The 17,588-nt window shown below is 41.4% G+C and overlaps 1 protein-coding gene and 1 long non-coding RNA gene across 2 annotated transcripts in view; one reads left to right on the top strand and one right to left on the bottom strand.

The window, feature by feature from the left end:
• Positions 1 to 2,414: 2,414 nt before the first annotated feature.
• LOC120851759 lies at positions 2,415 to 6,672 on the top strand. The gene is made up of 2 exons (XR_005718408.1): positions 2,415 to 4,513; positions 6,049 to 6,672. It is a non-coding gene; the product is annotated as an uncharacterized LOC120851759 (long non-coding RNA).
• Positions 6,673 to 10,076: 3,404 nt separating this feature from the next.
• PPP1R21 (protein phosphatase 1 regulatory subunit 21) overlaps positions 10,077 to 17,588 on the bottom strand; it is a 66,853-nt gene continuing 59,341 nt past the window's right edge. Inside the window, exons 19-22 of the mRNA XM_040224766.1 lie at positions 16,401 to 16,517; positions 14,233 to 14,331; positions 13,071 to 13,199; positions 10,077 to 10,727 (exon numbers count right to left, since the gene is read on the bottom strand). Coding sequence (XP_040080700.1) covers positions 10,698 to 10,727; positions 13,071 to 13,199; positions 14,233 to 14,331; positions 16,401 to 16,517 — 375 coding nt within the window. The 3' untranslated portion in view covers positions 10,077 to 10,697. The remainder of the gene's footprint in view (positions 10,728 to 13,070; positions 13,200 to 14,232; positions 14,332 to 16,400; positions 16,518 to 17,588) is intronic.

Below are 17,588 nucleotides of genomic sequence, written 5' to 3'. Positions count from 1 at the left end.
CTTTCTCAATTTGGAACCAGTCCATTGTTCCATGTCCAGTTCTAACTGTTGCTTCTTGTCCTGCATATAGGTTTCTGCATACAAGAGGCACGTAAAAGTGGTCTGGTATTCCCATGTAAGAATTTTTCAGTTTGTTGTGATCTTCACAGGACTTCCCTGGTGGCTCAGATGGTAAAGTGTCTGTCTACAATGCGGGAGACCCGGGTTCAATCCCTGGGTTGGGAAGATCCCCTGGAGAAGGAAATGGCAATCTACTCCAGTAATACTGCCTGGAAAATCCCATGGACAGAGGAGCCTGGTAGGCTACAGTCCATGGGGTCGCAAAGAGTCGGACATGACTGAGTGACTTCACAGTCAAAGGCTTTAGTCTATATATTTATATCTCATCATATCTTCTTTATCCATTTGTCTATTAATGGACACTGGGTTGCATCCATATCTTGACTAAGAATTATTTTTTAAGCTTCTGTTGAATGCCTCCTTCTTTTCCCCTAAGGTGAGACCAACCCTATTCAGAGGCTAAGATGGAACCCCACCTTCCAGGGCCCATCAATAGGCCCATTAAGAGAAAGCAGAGGACAGAGATGCCTAGTATAGGGCCATGCTGTGTGGATGCACCAGGAGGCCCCTTGCAGAATGTAGAAGAGAGTTGTCCTCCGAGGAAAGGTTAGAGGCTGCCATTTAGTCCCTGATCCATCACTTGCAAGCAGGTGACTCTGGGCAAGTCACTTGACATCTGAATCTCTTCCACAAATGTAGCTACCTCACTAGAAAAAGAAGATTCACTGAAGAGACACTGAAGTCCAGGATGGGAGACTTGGGTGGACTTTGAACAGACTCAGAAGGCGAGAAAAGAGGGCATTCCAGGCCCTGGGACATGGAGCTTTGGAGGCTGGCAAGGCTGGAAAATCTTAGGAAAGGTGAGATGTTTGGATAAGAAGATGAAACTATATACAAAGAAGGAAATGGGAAATTTGTGAAAGTTCTTAAGCAAAGGAATATTTTGATATGTATATATATACATATATATATATATGTATATATATATAAAATTCACTTTTGTATCCCTAGAGCCTGGCACACAGTAGGCACCCAGTAAATCTTTGTGGGCTCAAAATGGTGACTGATGAATATTGATTTAATGGTCTGTAAAATGAACTACCTGGGAAGAGAGGGCTTGGGTCCAAGGAGAGGAGTTAGGAGACCCTAGTGTGTGCAACCAGCAAGGATGAATCAGGTTGCAGGGGTCCCCTGGGCTTGCTTCAAGACATTTGGGTCATCTCCCTTCTGGCGGCCCTGCTGCAGGCCTTGTGCACGATGACTGGCTTTGCGTTCTCCTCCCCACTGTGGTCTTTGGAAGCCAGGGTGACTCATTGATATCACATAGTCCCTTTTAGGGGGCCAAATTGCTGAAGCCAGGTTACTGGCTGTTGGTTCCGCTCATCTGTCTTCCTTGGCATCTGCCTCCAGATCCCAGTTGTTGAACACCCTAAATGCTGATTCCACCCCTGGGAAGTGGGCATGGGGAGCCCTGTCTCCAGCTTCTGTAATGTTCTAATGTCTGGGATGATCTGGAAAGTGAAATGGGACTTTGCAGATTATTGACCAAGGGATTTTTGCAGGAACTAACGTCTGTGGCCAGTGATTTGTTACGTAAGTGCATACTGAAACGTCTCTAGTCGATAATGTTCGGGTAACAAAAGACGCATTCATCCACCTGCAGTCAGTAAGTTGTTAAGAATGGCCTGCCCATCCACTGACCCCAGGTTCATGTTCATGTACACGCAAAGGCATTCCCTGAGGCATTCCAGGAACCCTACAAATCACAGCCCCAAGAGTGAGGTATTGCTGGCCATCTTCCTCTCGATGGTCCCACCTGGGGTCTGTGTTGTAAACAGCCTGAATTCCAGGCTGGTATGGGCTTCCCTGGTTGCTCAGACAGTAAAGAATCCGCCTGCAGTGTAGGAGACCTGGGTTCAATTCCTGGGTCGGGAAGATTTCCCTGGAGAAGGAAATGGCAACCCACTCCAGTATACTTGCCTGGGAAATCCCAAGGACAGAGGAGCCTGGCAGGCTATAGTCCATGGGATCACAAAGAGTCGGACACAATTAAGCGACTAACACACACACACACCAGTGAGTATCTTGACTTGAAATGCAGTGCTTGGATGACAGAGAGGAAATGAGGGAATTCTGATTGAACACTTCCTTATGTTTGCACAGCAGTGTGATTTTCTTTTTAATGCTGTTTAAAGTGTAGTCTTGTGTTTGACCTTGGAATTCCTTGGTGAAATGGAAAAGATAATCAGTATCCTATTCAACCAGCAGCCAGTGGCTAGAACCTGAGGGCTTTGAGGAAGGAAGGAAATATTCAGAGAGGACACTGGAGTGCCTCATGTCACATAGCTGGGATCTGTTTAGGAGACATTTAGTTTCAGATCAAATTTCTAATTGTGCTTAAGCTTAAGACACCCTAGGCAAACAAAAAGACATCAGGTCCTCCTCATAGTCCCTGTCCTCCAGCTACCATCCCTGTGATGATCAAGGGTTGAGGGAGAAAAAGGAATCTAAAACATAGGAAGTCAAATGACTGGTAACTTTTCAGAGACTCTTCTGTGGAATTAGACAGGTACTGGGCCCAAGCCAGCTCCAGTACCCAGACAGGTACTGGGCCCAAGCCTTCTGGTAAGGAGCTGAGCGAAGTGCAGAACAAGGACAAAGAAGAGGGAGGCAGAAGAAAAGAAAAGAGATGTTAACAGACCTGGGAAAAGTTACATGATGGCAACACAAAACAGAAAAAAACATGATAAAATATCATCATCCCTTTTGAATGCAAGAAAACTGAGGGGAATAGTGGGGATATGAAACAAGATTAAGTAATGAAGCTAAGTGATGATTATTTCATGATCTGAGAAAAGACAGTCTTAAGTATAATCAAGAGATGTCTTGACTCCAGGCATTCTGGCTGAAATCCCAAACTGAAATTCCTGTGTCTAGCCATTGGGCCATCCAAGAGGCCAGCCCATCACAGAAAATGCCACCTGTAACTACAGAAAGGAAACAACACATTGGACAAACCAGTAATTACTATTGGCTTAAACAGAGTCCTGAGTTCACCTTTTAAATTCCATCTTCTTTTTAATTCCAAGCATTATGATCTTGATTAGTAGGTAGCCCACCCAATGAAAGAAATCTCTTTTGGAAACTTTGACACTTTTGCAAAGCAAATAGGCCCATAATCTTCTAAAGGGCAAATGCAGTTGACTGAAAACCATTTATCTTTTGCAAGGGACAGGCCCTCCTCTTCTGTGTGACTCAGCATGGCCCAAAAGGTTGCCATTTTCACAAATGCAGATTTATTTCTTCTAACACTTCCACCTATTTTCAAAGGACCCTTTCTGGCAGTGTCCGTTTGTATCAAAATCTGGTGGTAAACAGCTCAGTCTGGCCTAACTAGCCAGGCACCCACAGCTGTTCATAGCCAGCTGTGACCTCATTTTCCTCCAGTTCCTGTCCTTTTCTTTGCTCTTCAGTAAAGAGACCCTCAGGCTATATCATTCTTTTCATTAGCAGGTTTCCCTTTCCTGGCAGCCTTTTATAGAACCCATTTAGAATTTCCACACTGTTTAGCAACAGTCCCCAAGCTGTCTATAAATATGATCTAGAAGATTAACTTGGAATTCCTCAAATCTCGAATTAGCTGAAGCTGTCAAGATCTATATAAATTCAAACCAGCTTTTGGAAATGCCCGATGTGAAGGGGGACTTTATTGGAAAGTGAGGACTTCAGATCTAGGACAATCTTAGCCCAAAATGCCTGATAAGAACATCCCTCTCTAAAAACTTTACAAGAGTCAGTCTGTTTATATTACAACATTCATTCAAGATAAAGTAAAGCCCTGTGGAAGACGGTATTAAAAAAAAAAAAATTAACCAGTGATGGCTTCAACAGCAGTGAAAAAGAAACAGGAAAAAAATAAAAACACACACCATTTTAGGTACATGATACATTCTGGACTGATGTTTTTAAACAACTTTATCCATGAGGAAACGAAAATACTCTTTCAAAAGCAATTTCCAGAGATAAATAAAAAGCGTACATCCTCACTGAGAATGCCAAATGAAATCAATAATACATAGAGGAATGATCACTTAATCAACTCAGAATGGCCTGAGACTGGCTATCCTTTGTTTTGGAGATAGGACATCCCTAGGTGTGGCTTGAGCTACAGTTGTATATAGTACCTTGGCCTGCTTCCTAATATGTATCCAATTAGCATTAACTGAACACCTACTGTGTACAAGACATTCTGCTAAGCACTGTCAGGGAGTAAGTATAAGGCATGGTTCCTGCTTCACGGCACCTGTGGTTGTCGAGGGAGATGGCGTATGTGAAAATGACAACATGAGACGTGTCAACAACACAGCAGAAGAGGTACCCTAAGGAAATAGAGGAAAGCTGAAAAATTCAGAAATGTTTTTTCAATAAGTTCTGAAAATTCCATCTCTTCCAGGTCCAGGAAGCAATGAATGATTAAAGTCCTTTTTTTTTTTTTTTTGCTCCTATGTGAACTTCAGCCAACTGATTCCCTACTCTGCCTGGACTCTCTCATTTTTCACTTTCCATGTTTTAAGGGAAAATATTCTTCAGCCGCTAAGTGAGATAGTAGGCAATGTGTGTTTCTTTGTTGTTGTTGTTAACTGAACCATGCTTTTTCTATTCTTGGAACTATGAGGTGTCACCACCCAGCTATCCCACTGGTGTTTGGGGAGCAGTGGGCCACTGAAGGAGCAGAGATCATTTCAAATAATAACAAAGGATTTAAGTGGGGGAGGTGCCTTCTGAGGGGCCTAAGCCTACAAGCCAGACAATAATAGCCTCCAGCATGTTTCCACCCAGGAGTCAATTCTTCTGATCCTCTCTTTACAAAAACAGTTATTCTAATCCTGCTCTATGACCTTTTCTTTCAAAGATTTGGAAGAAATGTAATGGGTTTTCCTGCTCTAATGCTCTGATTGCCAGTTAGTTTCCTATTTTGGAGCTAATTACCAAACTGCTTAAAAATGTATAGCACAGGCAAAACTTACTGACAAGTTTTCCATTTATCACCACAGTGTCTGAGAACATGGCCCTTAGCAGAGAACAGAAGCTTCTCTTCTGTCCCCAGACAGACTATTCCTTGTCAGTGTGGCCCTGCCAGATGGTTTCTTAGCCTTCATCAACCAAGTTGCTATCTCCAGCCTTTTAAGAGCTAGGAACAACTTCCAGGGTCAGTGCTGCATAGAACAAAACTATAAACTGCTCATTCTTCTGTATGAGGGTTTTATGATGAAGAAAGCTTGAATTCATGATCATTTGGAGAGAGCCTTTTGCTCCAACAGTGTTGGTGGCTTTCTCAGCTAATTGGTTCCTCATTTTGTTTTTTTCTCTCACATTTTTGTTTGGAAATAGTGCAGATGAATTTTTGTTTTGCTTTAGTGGCTAATGAACTTGGAAAATGGTTGTGTTGCTAAAGAAGTATCTGTTAGCATAAGTGATGGAGTTAAGTCTCTTCCCAAAAGCAGTGGAGAATCCAGTTTTATTTATCAGTTTTGAAAAGTGAACAGTATTGCTTATAACAAGCATAATGGGAGATGGTGTGTAAAATGACGTAACAAAATACATGCTGTTTATCACAGTTGCTCAGGCTGAACCTGGAGCGTCTTCTCCCTTCACCCAGGCCTGCTATAGAACAGAACATGAACACTGTCCCCTGGAGTTGTGCAGCCAGCAAACCTACACCCCCTTCCCCGTTATTTCATATTAAAGAGCCTCTTTTTCTCCTTTGGAATTTCTTATAATCCCAATTTTTACTGAAAACATGTATCATATATATGCATGAAAAAAGAACAGGAATAAACAAAATTATTAATAGCTGAATCTCCAAAAAGATGTGTATTCAACACTTTTCCCCATTTTCCAAATTTTTCACAATAAGCATATAGTATCTAATAAAGAAAAAGTCAGAAATGTTGTTTCAGTAAGTTCTGAAAATTCCATCACCTCCAGGAAGCAATGAATGATTAAAGTCCTTTTTATTTACTTGTATGTGAACTTCAGTCAACTGAGTCACTATCTGTGCCTGGACTGAGAATTATCTCTCATTTTTCACTCACTTTCCATGTTTTAAGAGGCCTAGACAGAACAGATGATTCTTTCAGAGGGCACAGCAATGGCAAGTAGAGTCAAAAGACACTCACTGGAAAGAGTTATTTTAAAAGGAGACACAATACCCAGGATGATGAGGAAGGGAGATCCCAAGACAGCAGCAGTACCGCTGGCCTAGAGATCAACCAGGATAGCCTGGCACAGATAAAGCACTCTCGGAGCGATTTCCTCCTTTCCTTCCTTTTTCTGGCTACACCATATGACTTGTGGGAATCTTAGTTCTCAGAACAGGGATCAAACCCAGAACCCTGACATTGAGAGCACTGAGTTCTAACCCTTGGATGGCCAGGGAACTCCCTAGGAGAGACTTCTTGAAGAAGATAAATTTTGCTAAACACCCAGCTGAATCTGATCACACTGAGATGAGAATTATACACATTGGGCACCTGGGAGAGAATTTAGGAATAAATTAGTGATAAGCACCATGGAAGACAGATAGATACAGTTATTAACTCCAGGGGAAACCAAAAAAGTTGTACAAGAAAGGAAAAGGCATCGTAGTACATTACATGACTCAGTTACCAACAGCATTTAAATGATCACACCAAAATATACATGGACTATCGATCTAATCAAAATGTTGATATAACTAGTCTGAAAGAGACAACAGGAAAACAGAAAGCGTGCTTATGTATGTGAGTAGTAGGGAAAGGGAGGCAGAGGAAACAGAGACAAATCCTCATCTTCTAACTGGGAAATCAACTGACAATGCCTAACAGGAAAAGTGAAAGTAGCATGTCATTTGGAAATAGGGAGATAGATCAACACAGTGAGTGAAAGTGCTTTTCTCTGGGGAGCATGAAATGAGGGTGAAAATCAGGAGACTTTGTCTCTTTTGCCTTGTTTTCTCTTTGTAATAAGTACTATTTTTAAATAGTTATTTGGCTGTGCCAGGTCTTACTTTCAGCAAGCAGGATCTTTAGCTGTGGCATTCAGACTCTTGGCTGCAGCATGTGGGATCTAGTTCCTGACCAGGGATCACACTGGGGTCCCTGCACTGGGAGCAGAGAGTCTTGGACCACCAGGGACATTCTTGTAATAAGTATTTCAGAACAGCTTGACTCAAATCGAGTTTATAATTTTGGTAAAAATACAGACATCTAATCAAGGAAGCAGCAGCCTCTGTGTTTTCTCTCTCACTTGCCGCCTTGTCTGAGACAAGCCCAGGGCAAGACAGGACACATGGCAGTTTGTAATTGTGCATTTACAGATCACTGTTGCTTCACTAGCAGACTGTGAGCTCTCAAGGGCAGCCGGTGGACTGCTTTGCTTATCACAGTCTCATCTACACGGAGCACTCAGCAGGCACTGGGTGAGGCAGATTAAGAAGTTAGCGCTCTCATCTTTACAAAAGGTATGCATGACTCAAGTGTTCACAGGGGAAACGGTCCAATGTCTGGGACCTGCCTTAAAATACTCCTGGAAAAGAAGCCATGTGGAAAAAAAGATGAAACAAGATTAACAAAATGTTTGTAAGAAGTGATGGAGACAAAAAAGGGTTCATATTAATCTCCAGTTTTGTGGTTACAAAATTCCTTTTAAAAAAAACAACAAAGTTTGTACAGAAAGTGGATTACATGGAAGGGGTAGACTCATGGCATAAATTTATTAAATTCAGAATTTGGTAGCTGGGAAGGTTTATGTAACGAGGAATATGTAAATAAAAATAGGGTCAGAGAAGAAAAAAAATCATATCAAAGGCCAACCTTGTACCCAGGCCATTAGCTCAAGAAGCTAAATAAATGCTGAAAGAAGGGGTAAGAATACTTACTGAAGACATGGAAAGGGAAAGTTGCATGAAGTATAGGAGTTACTGAGAAATTTAATATTTTATCCTCCAAATATATAGGACTTGTAGGAAGAGAACTGAATGTCCTCAATTCAAAAGGCTCATACTACAGTAGTGAAAAAGCCAGGCTCTGGAAATCAGACAAGCCTGGATCTGAATCCCAGCCCCACATGGACTAGCTGTGTGACTACGGACAAACTGCTTACCCTCTCTAAGCCTTAGTTTTCTAACTGTAAAACAGGGACAGTAATAGCACCAATGAGATACAGTTATTGGAAGTTTAAATGAAATAAGTCAAGTCTTTACCATGCCTGACTTAAATAAATGGTTAACCAGTGGTGGTCATTATATGCTTTGGCAAGAGACTCTGCCTAAAGAACAAAGATCTTAGCAATTAAGTTAAAAAGGGACAATTTTACTAGGAAACCAACTGCACGCTCTAGAGTCCTGCCCTGTTCCTCAGACCGAGGAAACCTCCCAGAGGCACTGACCCCTAGACAAAGGTCAAGCACACCACAAGGACTGCCAGCACATCTGTGGGACCAGGCACCATGCTGGGCGATAGGGGCCGCTGGTCTGGGAGCTCTGGCAGCTCTCAGGTGGGGAGAGATACAAGTCTCGGCCACCAAAGCAAAGAAGGACACAACCCAAGATTCACATTTTCTCTAAGAGAAAAGCAGGCCCATCTCTCAGGAGAAGTGACACTCTTCCTGACCCAGAAGTCTGAGGATTTTCATAAAGGTAGACAGAGACTTGGAAAAGGAAATGGCAACCCACTCCAGTACTCTTGCCTGGAAAATCCCATGGACGGAGGAGACTGGTAGACTACAGTCCATGGGGTCGCCAAGAGTCTGACACGACTGAGCGACTTCACTTTCACTGCTGCTGCTAAGTTGCTTCAGTCGTGTCCGACTCTGTGTGACCCCATAGACGGCAGCCCACCAGGCTCTGCCCTCCCTGGGATTCTCCAGGCAAGAACACTGGAGTGGGTTGCCATTTCCTTCTCCAATGCATGAAAGTGGAAAGTGAAGTGAAGTCGCTCAGTCGTGTCTGACTCTTAGCGATCCCATGGACTGCAGCCCATCAGGCTCCTCTGTCCATGGGATTTTCCAGGCAAGAGTACTGGAGTGGGGTGCCATTGCCCTCTCCGGATTTTCAGCCTAGCAACCCATGATTCCATTAAAGCATAAGCCAGATGACATCACTCCTTAGTCCCAAACTCTCCAAAAGAGGAACAGAAATGGATGAGAAATTCAGCACGCAGGGTCACAGAACACTGAGGGTCTAGCAGGGGTTGGAAACTCTAGGTTTAAGGTGGAGCTAAGCAACATGGTGCTTGGGGGCTTAGGCGCAGCCACAGTGAACACCGCTGGGTTCAGCTGACAGAGAATGAAAATGAGTAGATCACACAAAACAGAAAGGGCCAAGGGGCTAGGGAGGATGGGACCGAGCTGGACTCACCCAGAGATCCCTGAGGCAGGATTCAAATACTTCCATTACTGTGAAGACTGGGCACAACAGCCAGTCTGTCTCTATAGCAGGCAGCCAAGAACAGGGGGTGGAGGCGAAGGAATTGGCCTTCGTGCTGAGCACAGAGGGAAGCTGGTGCTGAGCACTCAGGTGAAACAGAGTAAAGCATTCTGGAGGGTGACTAGCAACTGCCCAGTGAAGAGGCTCAAAAGAGATGAAGCTGCAGGCAGGGAGGTGGGGAAGGAGGGGCTTTAGTCTGGGGATGTAGACATGGAGTGAAATGGGCATGTGCAGGAGACTCCGAGGGAAGGAAAACTAAAGACTTGGGGAGGGAGGTGCTGGGAGAGACACCTCTGAAATGTACACTGAAATGACACAATGTTTATGAAATAAACCAATATGAGCCTGAAAGGGCTTAGCAACCTTGCCTGAAGTATAGTTACAAGTACCTTGAGAGGTACTCAAAGCCTTAATAAAGGATTAACTGTACAATTATTCCAATTTGAAGGATTAGGAAGATTATATCTAAATCAACTGGGATTTGGTAATTCTGTGAAGCCTACTTTAAAACGTTTCAGTTTCCTTCATCAGATTCTCAGAAGACTGAAAGTTTGATATAAGTATGAATTTATTGACATCAATTTCCTTAAGCTATTATTCCAACACAGAGAAGGTACTGAAGAGCTGAAGACAATGATAATAAACCAAAAGATCTGGAGTTTTCAAGGCCCAATCCCTCCAGAACAGAGAAAGAGAGACAGAATGAATAAGTCTTCAAAAGGAACTGGAGACTGTTTTCAATTATAGTGAGAAGTAATGACAGTTTGACAATGTAAGCATTTTATCCAGAAACATATATCTATTCCATAGATACCAAATTGATTACCATATCATCGAGTTTGAAAATATACAAAATATTTGTTGTTCTTACATACTGAAATTAAAACCTAATTTTAAAAAGTGCACAGTAAAAACAGCATAAGGAAACCTACAATATCCAAGGTATGTGTATTGTTTTCCATTTTACTGTCAACATCAAATTCTGTATTTGCCTTACCGGTTACAAATATATTTTAAATATTTCAAGGCCATTTACAACACTGACTACTTTACTAGGTCCAACAACACTCCAGCTTCCTGAAGGCAGCCAGCACTGGACGTGGAGGGTCGGCCCCACAGCTCCGCTCAGCAGTAGCAGCTCTGGAAAGAAGTCGCCAACCCGCTATCTGTACTATCGACTCTTGTTCTTTTTAGAATTTCCCTGTGCAAAGAAAAATATCAACAATAAGAATACCAACTTCTAGAAAAATCATCCATACAACTTAGAGATCAAGCTGTCTGGAAGCCATAGTTCACTGTGGAAAACCAGCTTCCAAGAAGAAGAGCTGATCACCTTCCATTGCTAACTTTTATTTAGGAATCGCAGAGCAGTTTGTTACTTTTCACTCTCTCCACTTTCCTCCATCTACCTTATTTTCCTGGTGTCTGAGCACAGGTAATAAAGAAAAGAAAGCATACCTTGGATTTATCAAACCTCATATATTCATTTTGTTTCAAAGACAAGGTACTTTATGATTTCATAAAGCTGAATAAAATATTTTAGCCTAAAATTGTTCCTTTGCTGTTGAAATGAACACCTTTTAAAAGGTCTTAATAGGAACATATTTTTAATATGTGCCAGCTAATATCTCAGTGGCAATGATAATCTCAGGATAAAAGGAAGCTCAGATAACAGCAGAGAGCAACTTGGAAGATGTCTTAACTTAATTCCCAATTCCCTCATATACAGAGATTTGGACTTTCCAGTTTTATGTAACTTTTCTTTTTTCTGGAGTTCAGAACAAGATAATAGCAAACAAATGGCTTCAGGATGTTTACTTGGTATCCAATGGAGACCATGTCAACTCAGCTATCTGATGCTATAGCAATTTAAATGACTAATAAATGGGGAGTGGGATGGTGGGGACAAAATATAGGGACCACAGAAGATCAAAGAAAGGTTAACAACGGAAACTAGAAAGTAAAGAAGGATCACTAACTCTACGCTTTATTAATCACAGATATTCTAAGGACTAGATTAAAAATTTCCAAGAAGGCTTAAAAATTTCCTTACTTACAAAGTGACTGCAATACAATTAATTACCTTTGGGACAATGAGCTTTGCTATAGCTCACCAGGCTCTTCGGTCACTGGAATTCTCCAGGCAAGAATACTGGAGTGGGTTGCCATTCACTTCTCCAGGGGATCTTCCAGACCCAGGGATCAAACCCAGGTCTCCCGATTGCCACCAGGGAAGCCCCTATACCCAGCATTAACCCTCCTCAATTCAGAACCAAATGCCCTCTGCAGCTCTGAGGTCTGAAAACTTTTCCTGTAATGACTGTCACTTTTCTTCAAATGTTAGGTGCTAAAAGCAGGCTTTCTCCTGCTATTCCCGCTAACACGTGTGCTTTCTACATGAGTCAGCTACTGCCCTGATGGAGTACCAAGAGGCCAAAAGGGTTAAGGAGGCATTCTTCAGAAGGACCAATACCCTACCCACTACCTACAAGCTCAAGTTTCCCCAAGCACCAGTAACCGGAGAACCCTAATCAGCACCACACAGGCTGGTCACAACCATCACACGATGTCCCCGAAAAGCATCACAAACATTCTCTGAAGCAGCCAGAGGCCAATCAATACCACCAAATTACACTGAGAAACAAAATTCTGTAAGGCAGATTCTAGTGCATTAACATGATACACTTCCAAGGAGACACCAACTGAGCGGGATGCACCTCTGCACCACCACTGGCAGATGGGAAAATGAAGCTATGGTCTGTTCATCTCTATGTCCTTCCCAGGGCCAGCACGCAACAGGAACTCAGCACATGCCTGCAGGATCAGTGAGGGGCAGTGTGGACTGCAAAGAGCACAGGCTGGAGACAGCAGATCCAAGCTGCTGGTGGCAGGGTGTTGTCTGAGTTATCAAAATATGCCAAGCATCTGAGATCACGCATGAAACCAGCTCTCTGGCCTCTTGAAGCCTACCTCTCATGCTAAGAGTGTGTGTGTGTGTGTGTGTATAATGATACAACAAAGATACATGATACATGGATATGCCCTTCAACACAAAAACACTACCCATATCTACTGACCCCAGCCTGGACAAGCAGAGGTTTTATGGGAAATGAAATTTAAGAAGTCTTTGGAATTAAAAGGACAAAATAGTCCTTTTATATGGTTATATGGATATGTTATGAGAATAAATTTGCTAAGAAGGTTACTTTTCAATGAGACCATTTTAGATTCATATAAATAAAGAGTAATCCCCATCATAAACCCTCTTAAGAGTGCTCCTAACTAACAGAACAGTAGCAGAATTGCCCCAAAACCAAAAAGCAAGCAACACAGCGTTAGGGCCTGGAGGTCAGACCTTCTCTCAACTTGTAACTCAATCAAACAATCTTCATTTTACTTTCAGATAAGAGGACAAGTGAAATGATTTATAAACACTTCAAATCTCTTAATCCTTTGCTCCGGAAACACACAGCAATGAAGTACCTTATATGAAATACATTAAACATTAACTATTCCTCCTCAGAGAGACCCTTCCTTCCCCTACCTTACTGGACATCTTTAGTGTGTCAATCTCTTCTCTCTGTTTAGACAGCGTCTCGTTCATGCTGCACAGGTGGTCACTCATCATGCTTAACTGGTCCTCATAACTCCTCTTGGTAGTTGCCAGCTCATCCTGAATGGCCAGGGAAAAGAGAAAAGAGAAAGCAAAGCTCCACCAGTTATACAACTTGAAAGTTTCTTTAAGAAAAAAGAAAAGAAAAAAAAAATGTTGGAAAAGCAACCTATCAAGATGGCCTATCTGATCAATTAAGAAGCAGGTTAAGCTACAGGTCTAACAAGAGAACAAGCAAAAATGGGGAAGAAGTTTTTCTCAACCTTTAAAATGGGTTCTGAATTTCTTTGCAGAAATGAGTTTCCTTCTATGCCAGGTATAAAAGTATCACACACACACACACAAAAAAAAACAAGAGGGCTTCATGCTCTTTCCCTCAGGTTTTCCTGAGCCTTTGGTGAGGCGGGGAAGGTGGTCTCTGGCACATTCCCACTACCCCACACTCGATGGGGATCCCACAGCCCTCTGGGCAGGACTCTCCCTGGAAAAAGCACCTTCTTCTCCCCTCTCATCTCTCAGGCTCTCTTTGGCCTTTTAACATCTAATCTTGTGATTCTAGAAAATCTATAAATGAATCTGAAACCAGAAGGAAGTATGTATTGCTGTTAATGAGTTATTTCTTTGCTTGTAGCATGTGTATATTTAATAAAGGCTTCTAGAAACAAGGCTTGAAAACAAAGCAGTGAGTAAGAAGGAATATTTTGTAACCCTGTCTTTCAGTTTATGTCAGTTTTATGAATCAGTAAAGAGAAGGAATTGAGTCATATGAACAAAATAAACTTCTGGCCAGCCATGACAGGGATTATCAACTGGGAGGAAGAGAAAAAGGAAGGACTATGGATAAATAAGTATTATTTAAAGCAACGCTGACTACAAAACTATTTATAATTAAAATTAAACTAGAGAAACAAATGATACAACCACTTCTTGCCTGCCATAAATGAGCTGTAACTTGAAAATAAGCTAGAAATAAAATAGTAAGAAAAATATTATATCTAGAGGTCAAATGTCACCATTTTAGAAAGGAAATGCTGATTTTCAGCCTAAGAACTTTCAATGAAAAAACATACTACGTAGGTAACATGAAACTCACCTGAAGTCGGCTAATGTTCTGACTGGCTACTTTCATCTCTTCTGTCAGTACCTCTTTAGACTTTTCAGCCAAGGCCAGTCTTTTAGAGAGTGCTCGGCACTGTGAAATCAGAAAACATACCATAATCTCAGGAAGCATTTCCCCAAATCGAACTTACTTCAAGGAAGGTTACTAAAAAACAATCCCCAAGACCACACTTCCTTCCTTCATTCCACAAACATCTGCCAAATACCCACAGGCCCTGTACCATACCCTGGAGCACACATGAGAAATGTGAGTGGTCCTCACTCACAGCAGTTTAATGAGGGAAAAAACATCTACTCATCCAAGTTCATCGGTATTTCTTTCCAAACTCTAGCCTAATGACCACAGGTTACAAAAAGCGTAAGAAGTTTCTTTTCTACATTTACCCAAGATTCATGTACACTGGATGAGAAAGGAAGTGGTTATTTCAAAAGTGATCAATGGCATCAAGCAGTATGAATTCTAAGATACTTTTCTTCTTGTGTTTTAAGTCCTTTATTGGAGACCATAATATCACAGGAACAATAAAATCTTCACAGCCTCACTCTGTCGATGGGGGGAAAAAAACGTGAGAGCAGTTTAAGACCCCAGTTGGCTTTTTTTTTGGGGGGGGGGGGTCTACTAAACTGAGGCTATCTGGAGACAGTACATGAAGAAGAAAAAAGAAAAATTCTATTTCATGCTATTGTTCAAAGGAGTGCCATTAAAAGGATCACTAAATTTTCTGATAAACCATGACGCTGACATGGAGAATCTGTTGAGACACATTTGAATGCTGTGTCAACATCAAATGCTCAGACTGACCATTCCAGTAAAGTAATACTGAGTGAGGGTCACCACTTCCTGTTTACAGACAAGGAAAAACCAGAACAATTTTAAAATTCCTCTATCACAATTGTGCTAAAAGAACTTACTAAGATAAGCAAATCTCTTGGAAATCCTCAGAAATTCCCCAGTTACTAATTTCATTCCTCATAAGATAAATTCAGGCAAGTTCTCCAACCAACCAAATCAACCACTCTCTATTAATCACACATCTATGGGATCAGCCATTGAACCAGAGAAAGAGGGAGAGAGCTCTGCAAAACACAGGTCCTTGTGAGGATGACAATCAAGGCTGGGAGAGTAACTCAGAAGGTAGTTAGGGATCCGAAGCAGGACAAGATGATGTTCTTTGCCACATGGTTCAAACAGCAAGGCATTGCAGCATCCAACTTGCTGTCCTCATTTTTCTACAATCCAACAGCTATCACTACTGATCATCTTATCAAACAGGTGTGCAACACTAAGCTATGCATATCATTTATTTCAGCAAGAAGAGAGAAGCAAAGCCTCTCTTCACTCCTAGCACCTGGCTTCCTATCAACCTCTCTGTTTCTGCAGAACCGGAGAAAATCACAAAGTCACATTCTAATAAAGGGTGTGATCTTTCCTTTGTCAATTTCCTTAACAGTTTAAAAAATTATACATCTCTGACATCTACAACTAACGTTTTAAGAAAAAGTTTCTAATCAGAGACCTAACAAGTATCCTTATATGTTGAGCGATATCCATTCTATCTTATAAATTGTTTCTCACTTCTTGGTATCTGTAATTCCTTCTTTCATTTTCTCTTCTTCATCAAGGAATTTGTATAATTTTATTATCTTGCATAACCTTTTTCCAATCCTCTTAAGAAAATGCATTATATGGTGATGGAAGAAAATGTAACAAAAGGCAACATTTTATATTTTTTAAAGGTTGAAAGAGGTTACCTTTTGCATTTTATCATTTATAAAAACTCACTACCATAAGTTGTCATTCAGTAACTAAAGAGAATACTAAAGAGAAACAAAGGCATACTTTACTTTGAATTTCCCTAAAAGAAAATTCCTTCACCTATGAATGTTACCAGCTTATAACTCTCTAAAACAAGTAATCTATAATAATAATGTTCCAAAACATGTTATATAACCCTAAGAATGTCTATCGATAAAGATTTTTCGTTGGTATGTGGACCAATCTACATGAACTCTAACCAAATCCACATTGCAGACACACTGACTCTGATCTCTCTTTTGTGGTGAACAGCAGGAGGCCAAGACAGTGAGCTAATTGCTGAGGAGGTTAGGAAAATCCACCTGATCCATTGACTCTCCACTCACCTCAGCATAAAAGTGCACTGACTTGCTGTCAGCCAGCTGCAGCTGAGACGTCAGTCCCACTATCCTTGTCATGTAGTGGTTTCTGATTAAGTCTTCCCGAGATTCCACATCTGGAGCCTAAAGAGAGCACACATAACTGAGTAAATAAATGCCAGTGGGATGAAGCAGTTTTAAGAGAAAAAAAAAAAAGATTACTATCACTTTAGCCAAATAAAAAGAAGACAGTTCCTAGATTTTCATTTGAATTTTGATGGGAAATCATAGTTTCCCCACTTTTCGGAAAACTTTAAACAAGACAGATGCTTTTATTCAGCTCCCTGCCCATCTCACAGTGAAGGTGTGGCTTCAAGAGCAGAAAGCAGAAGTGACGTCTTGGGAGGCCTAACTTTCAAAATCTCTATCTGCCTGCCTCCTATGTCTTCCACTAACTAGAGAACAGGGAGAAGGGGAGCATTTATTGGCATTCCTAAAAATATGAACATTCTTTTCCCCCACATTATCTTAAGATAGCTCTAATGCTTCTAAACATACTAACAAATTAAACTATTTCTATAACGAACAATTTATGGCCCTTGTTCCAGACTAGTTTTCTAATTACTCTAGCAATGGCACCTACTCAGTTGAGTTTAGAAGTATATGCATAAGTTCAAGATTACCTAAAGTATAAGGCCAAGTAAGGAAACCAAAGAATTTACCAACCTACTTGAACTATGTTTGCCAGTTCACCATTCTGTTAGGCTGAATGACTTCAGTGTTCTTTTAATGATTATTTGTAAGTTTACACTTGGAATATTTCAAAATGAAAAGGTGCAAACCTATTTCACAGGCCAAATTTGACCTGGATTCAGTCACTTGAGGGCTGGAAAGAACTACAAGCCCATTGATGGTCAGGGCCCTGAAAAGCCCTGCTCTGTCAGCCAGCCCACTGGGAAGGTAATGGCTCGCAGCCTCCAGCCACGTACCAGCAAGCTGATGGCCGAGCTCATGCCACACCCTGTCAAACTGCCAAGTCAAGTCATTCAATAAGACAATTACAGAAACAGGCTGTGATTTGTTGGTGACAGTTAACAGTGACCCAAGAGAAAAGCAACATGGATCCACAATGACTAGACTTGTCAGAAATATAATTAGATGAAGCTGACTTTTGCTGGACTTTGTCAACAAACATGTCGCCAGATATTTACTAAC

This window comes from Oryx dammah, unplaced genomic scaffold, assembly GCF_014754425.2.
Source record: "Oryx dammah isolate SB20612 unplaced genomic scaffold, SCBI_Odam_1.1 HiC_scaffold_25, whole genome shotgun sequence".
In the NCBI taxonomy this organism is placed as follows: domain Eukaryota; kingdom Metazoa; phylum Chordata; class Mammalia; order Artiodactyla; family Bovidae; genus Oryx; species Oryx dammah.
The sequence above is the reverse complement of the archived record's forward strand: the minus strand, read 5'-3'. Positions and strand labels throughout refer to the sequence as shown.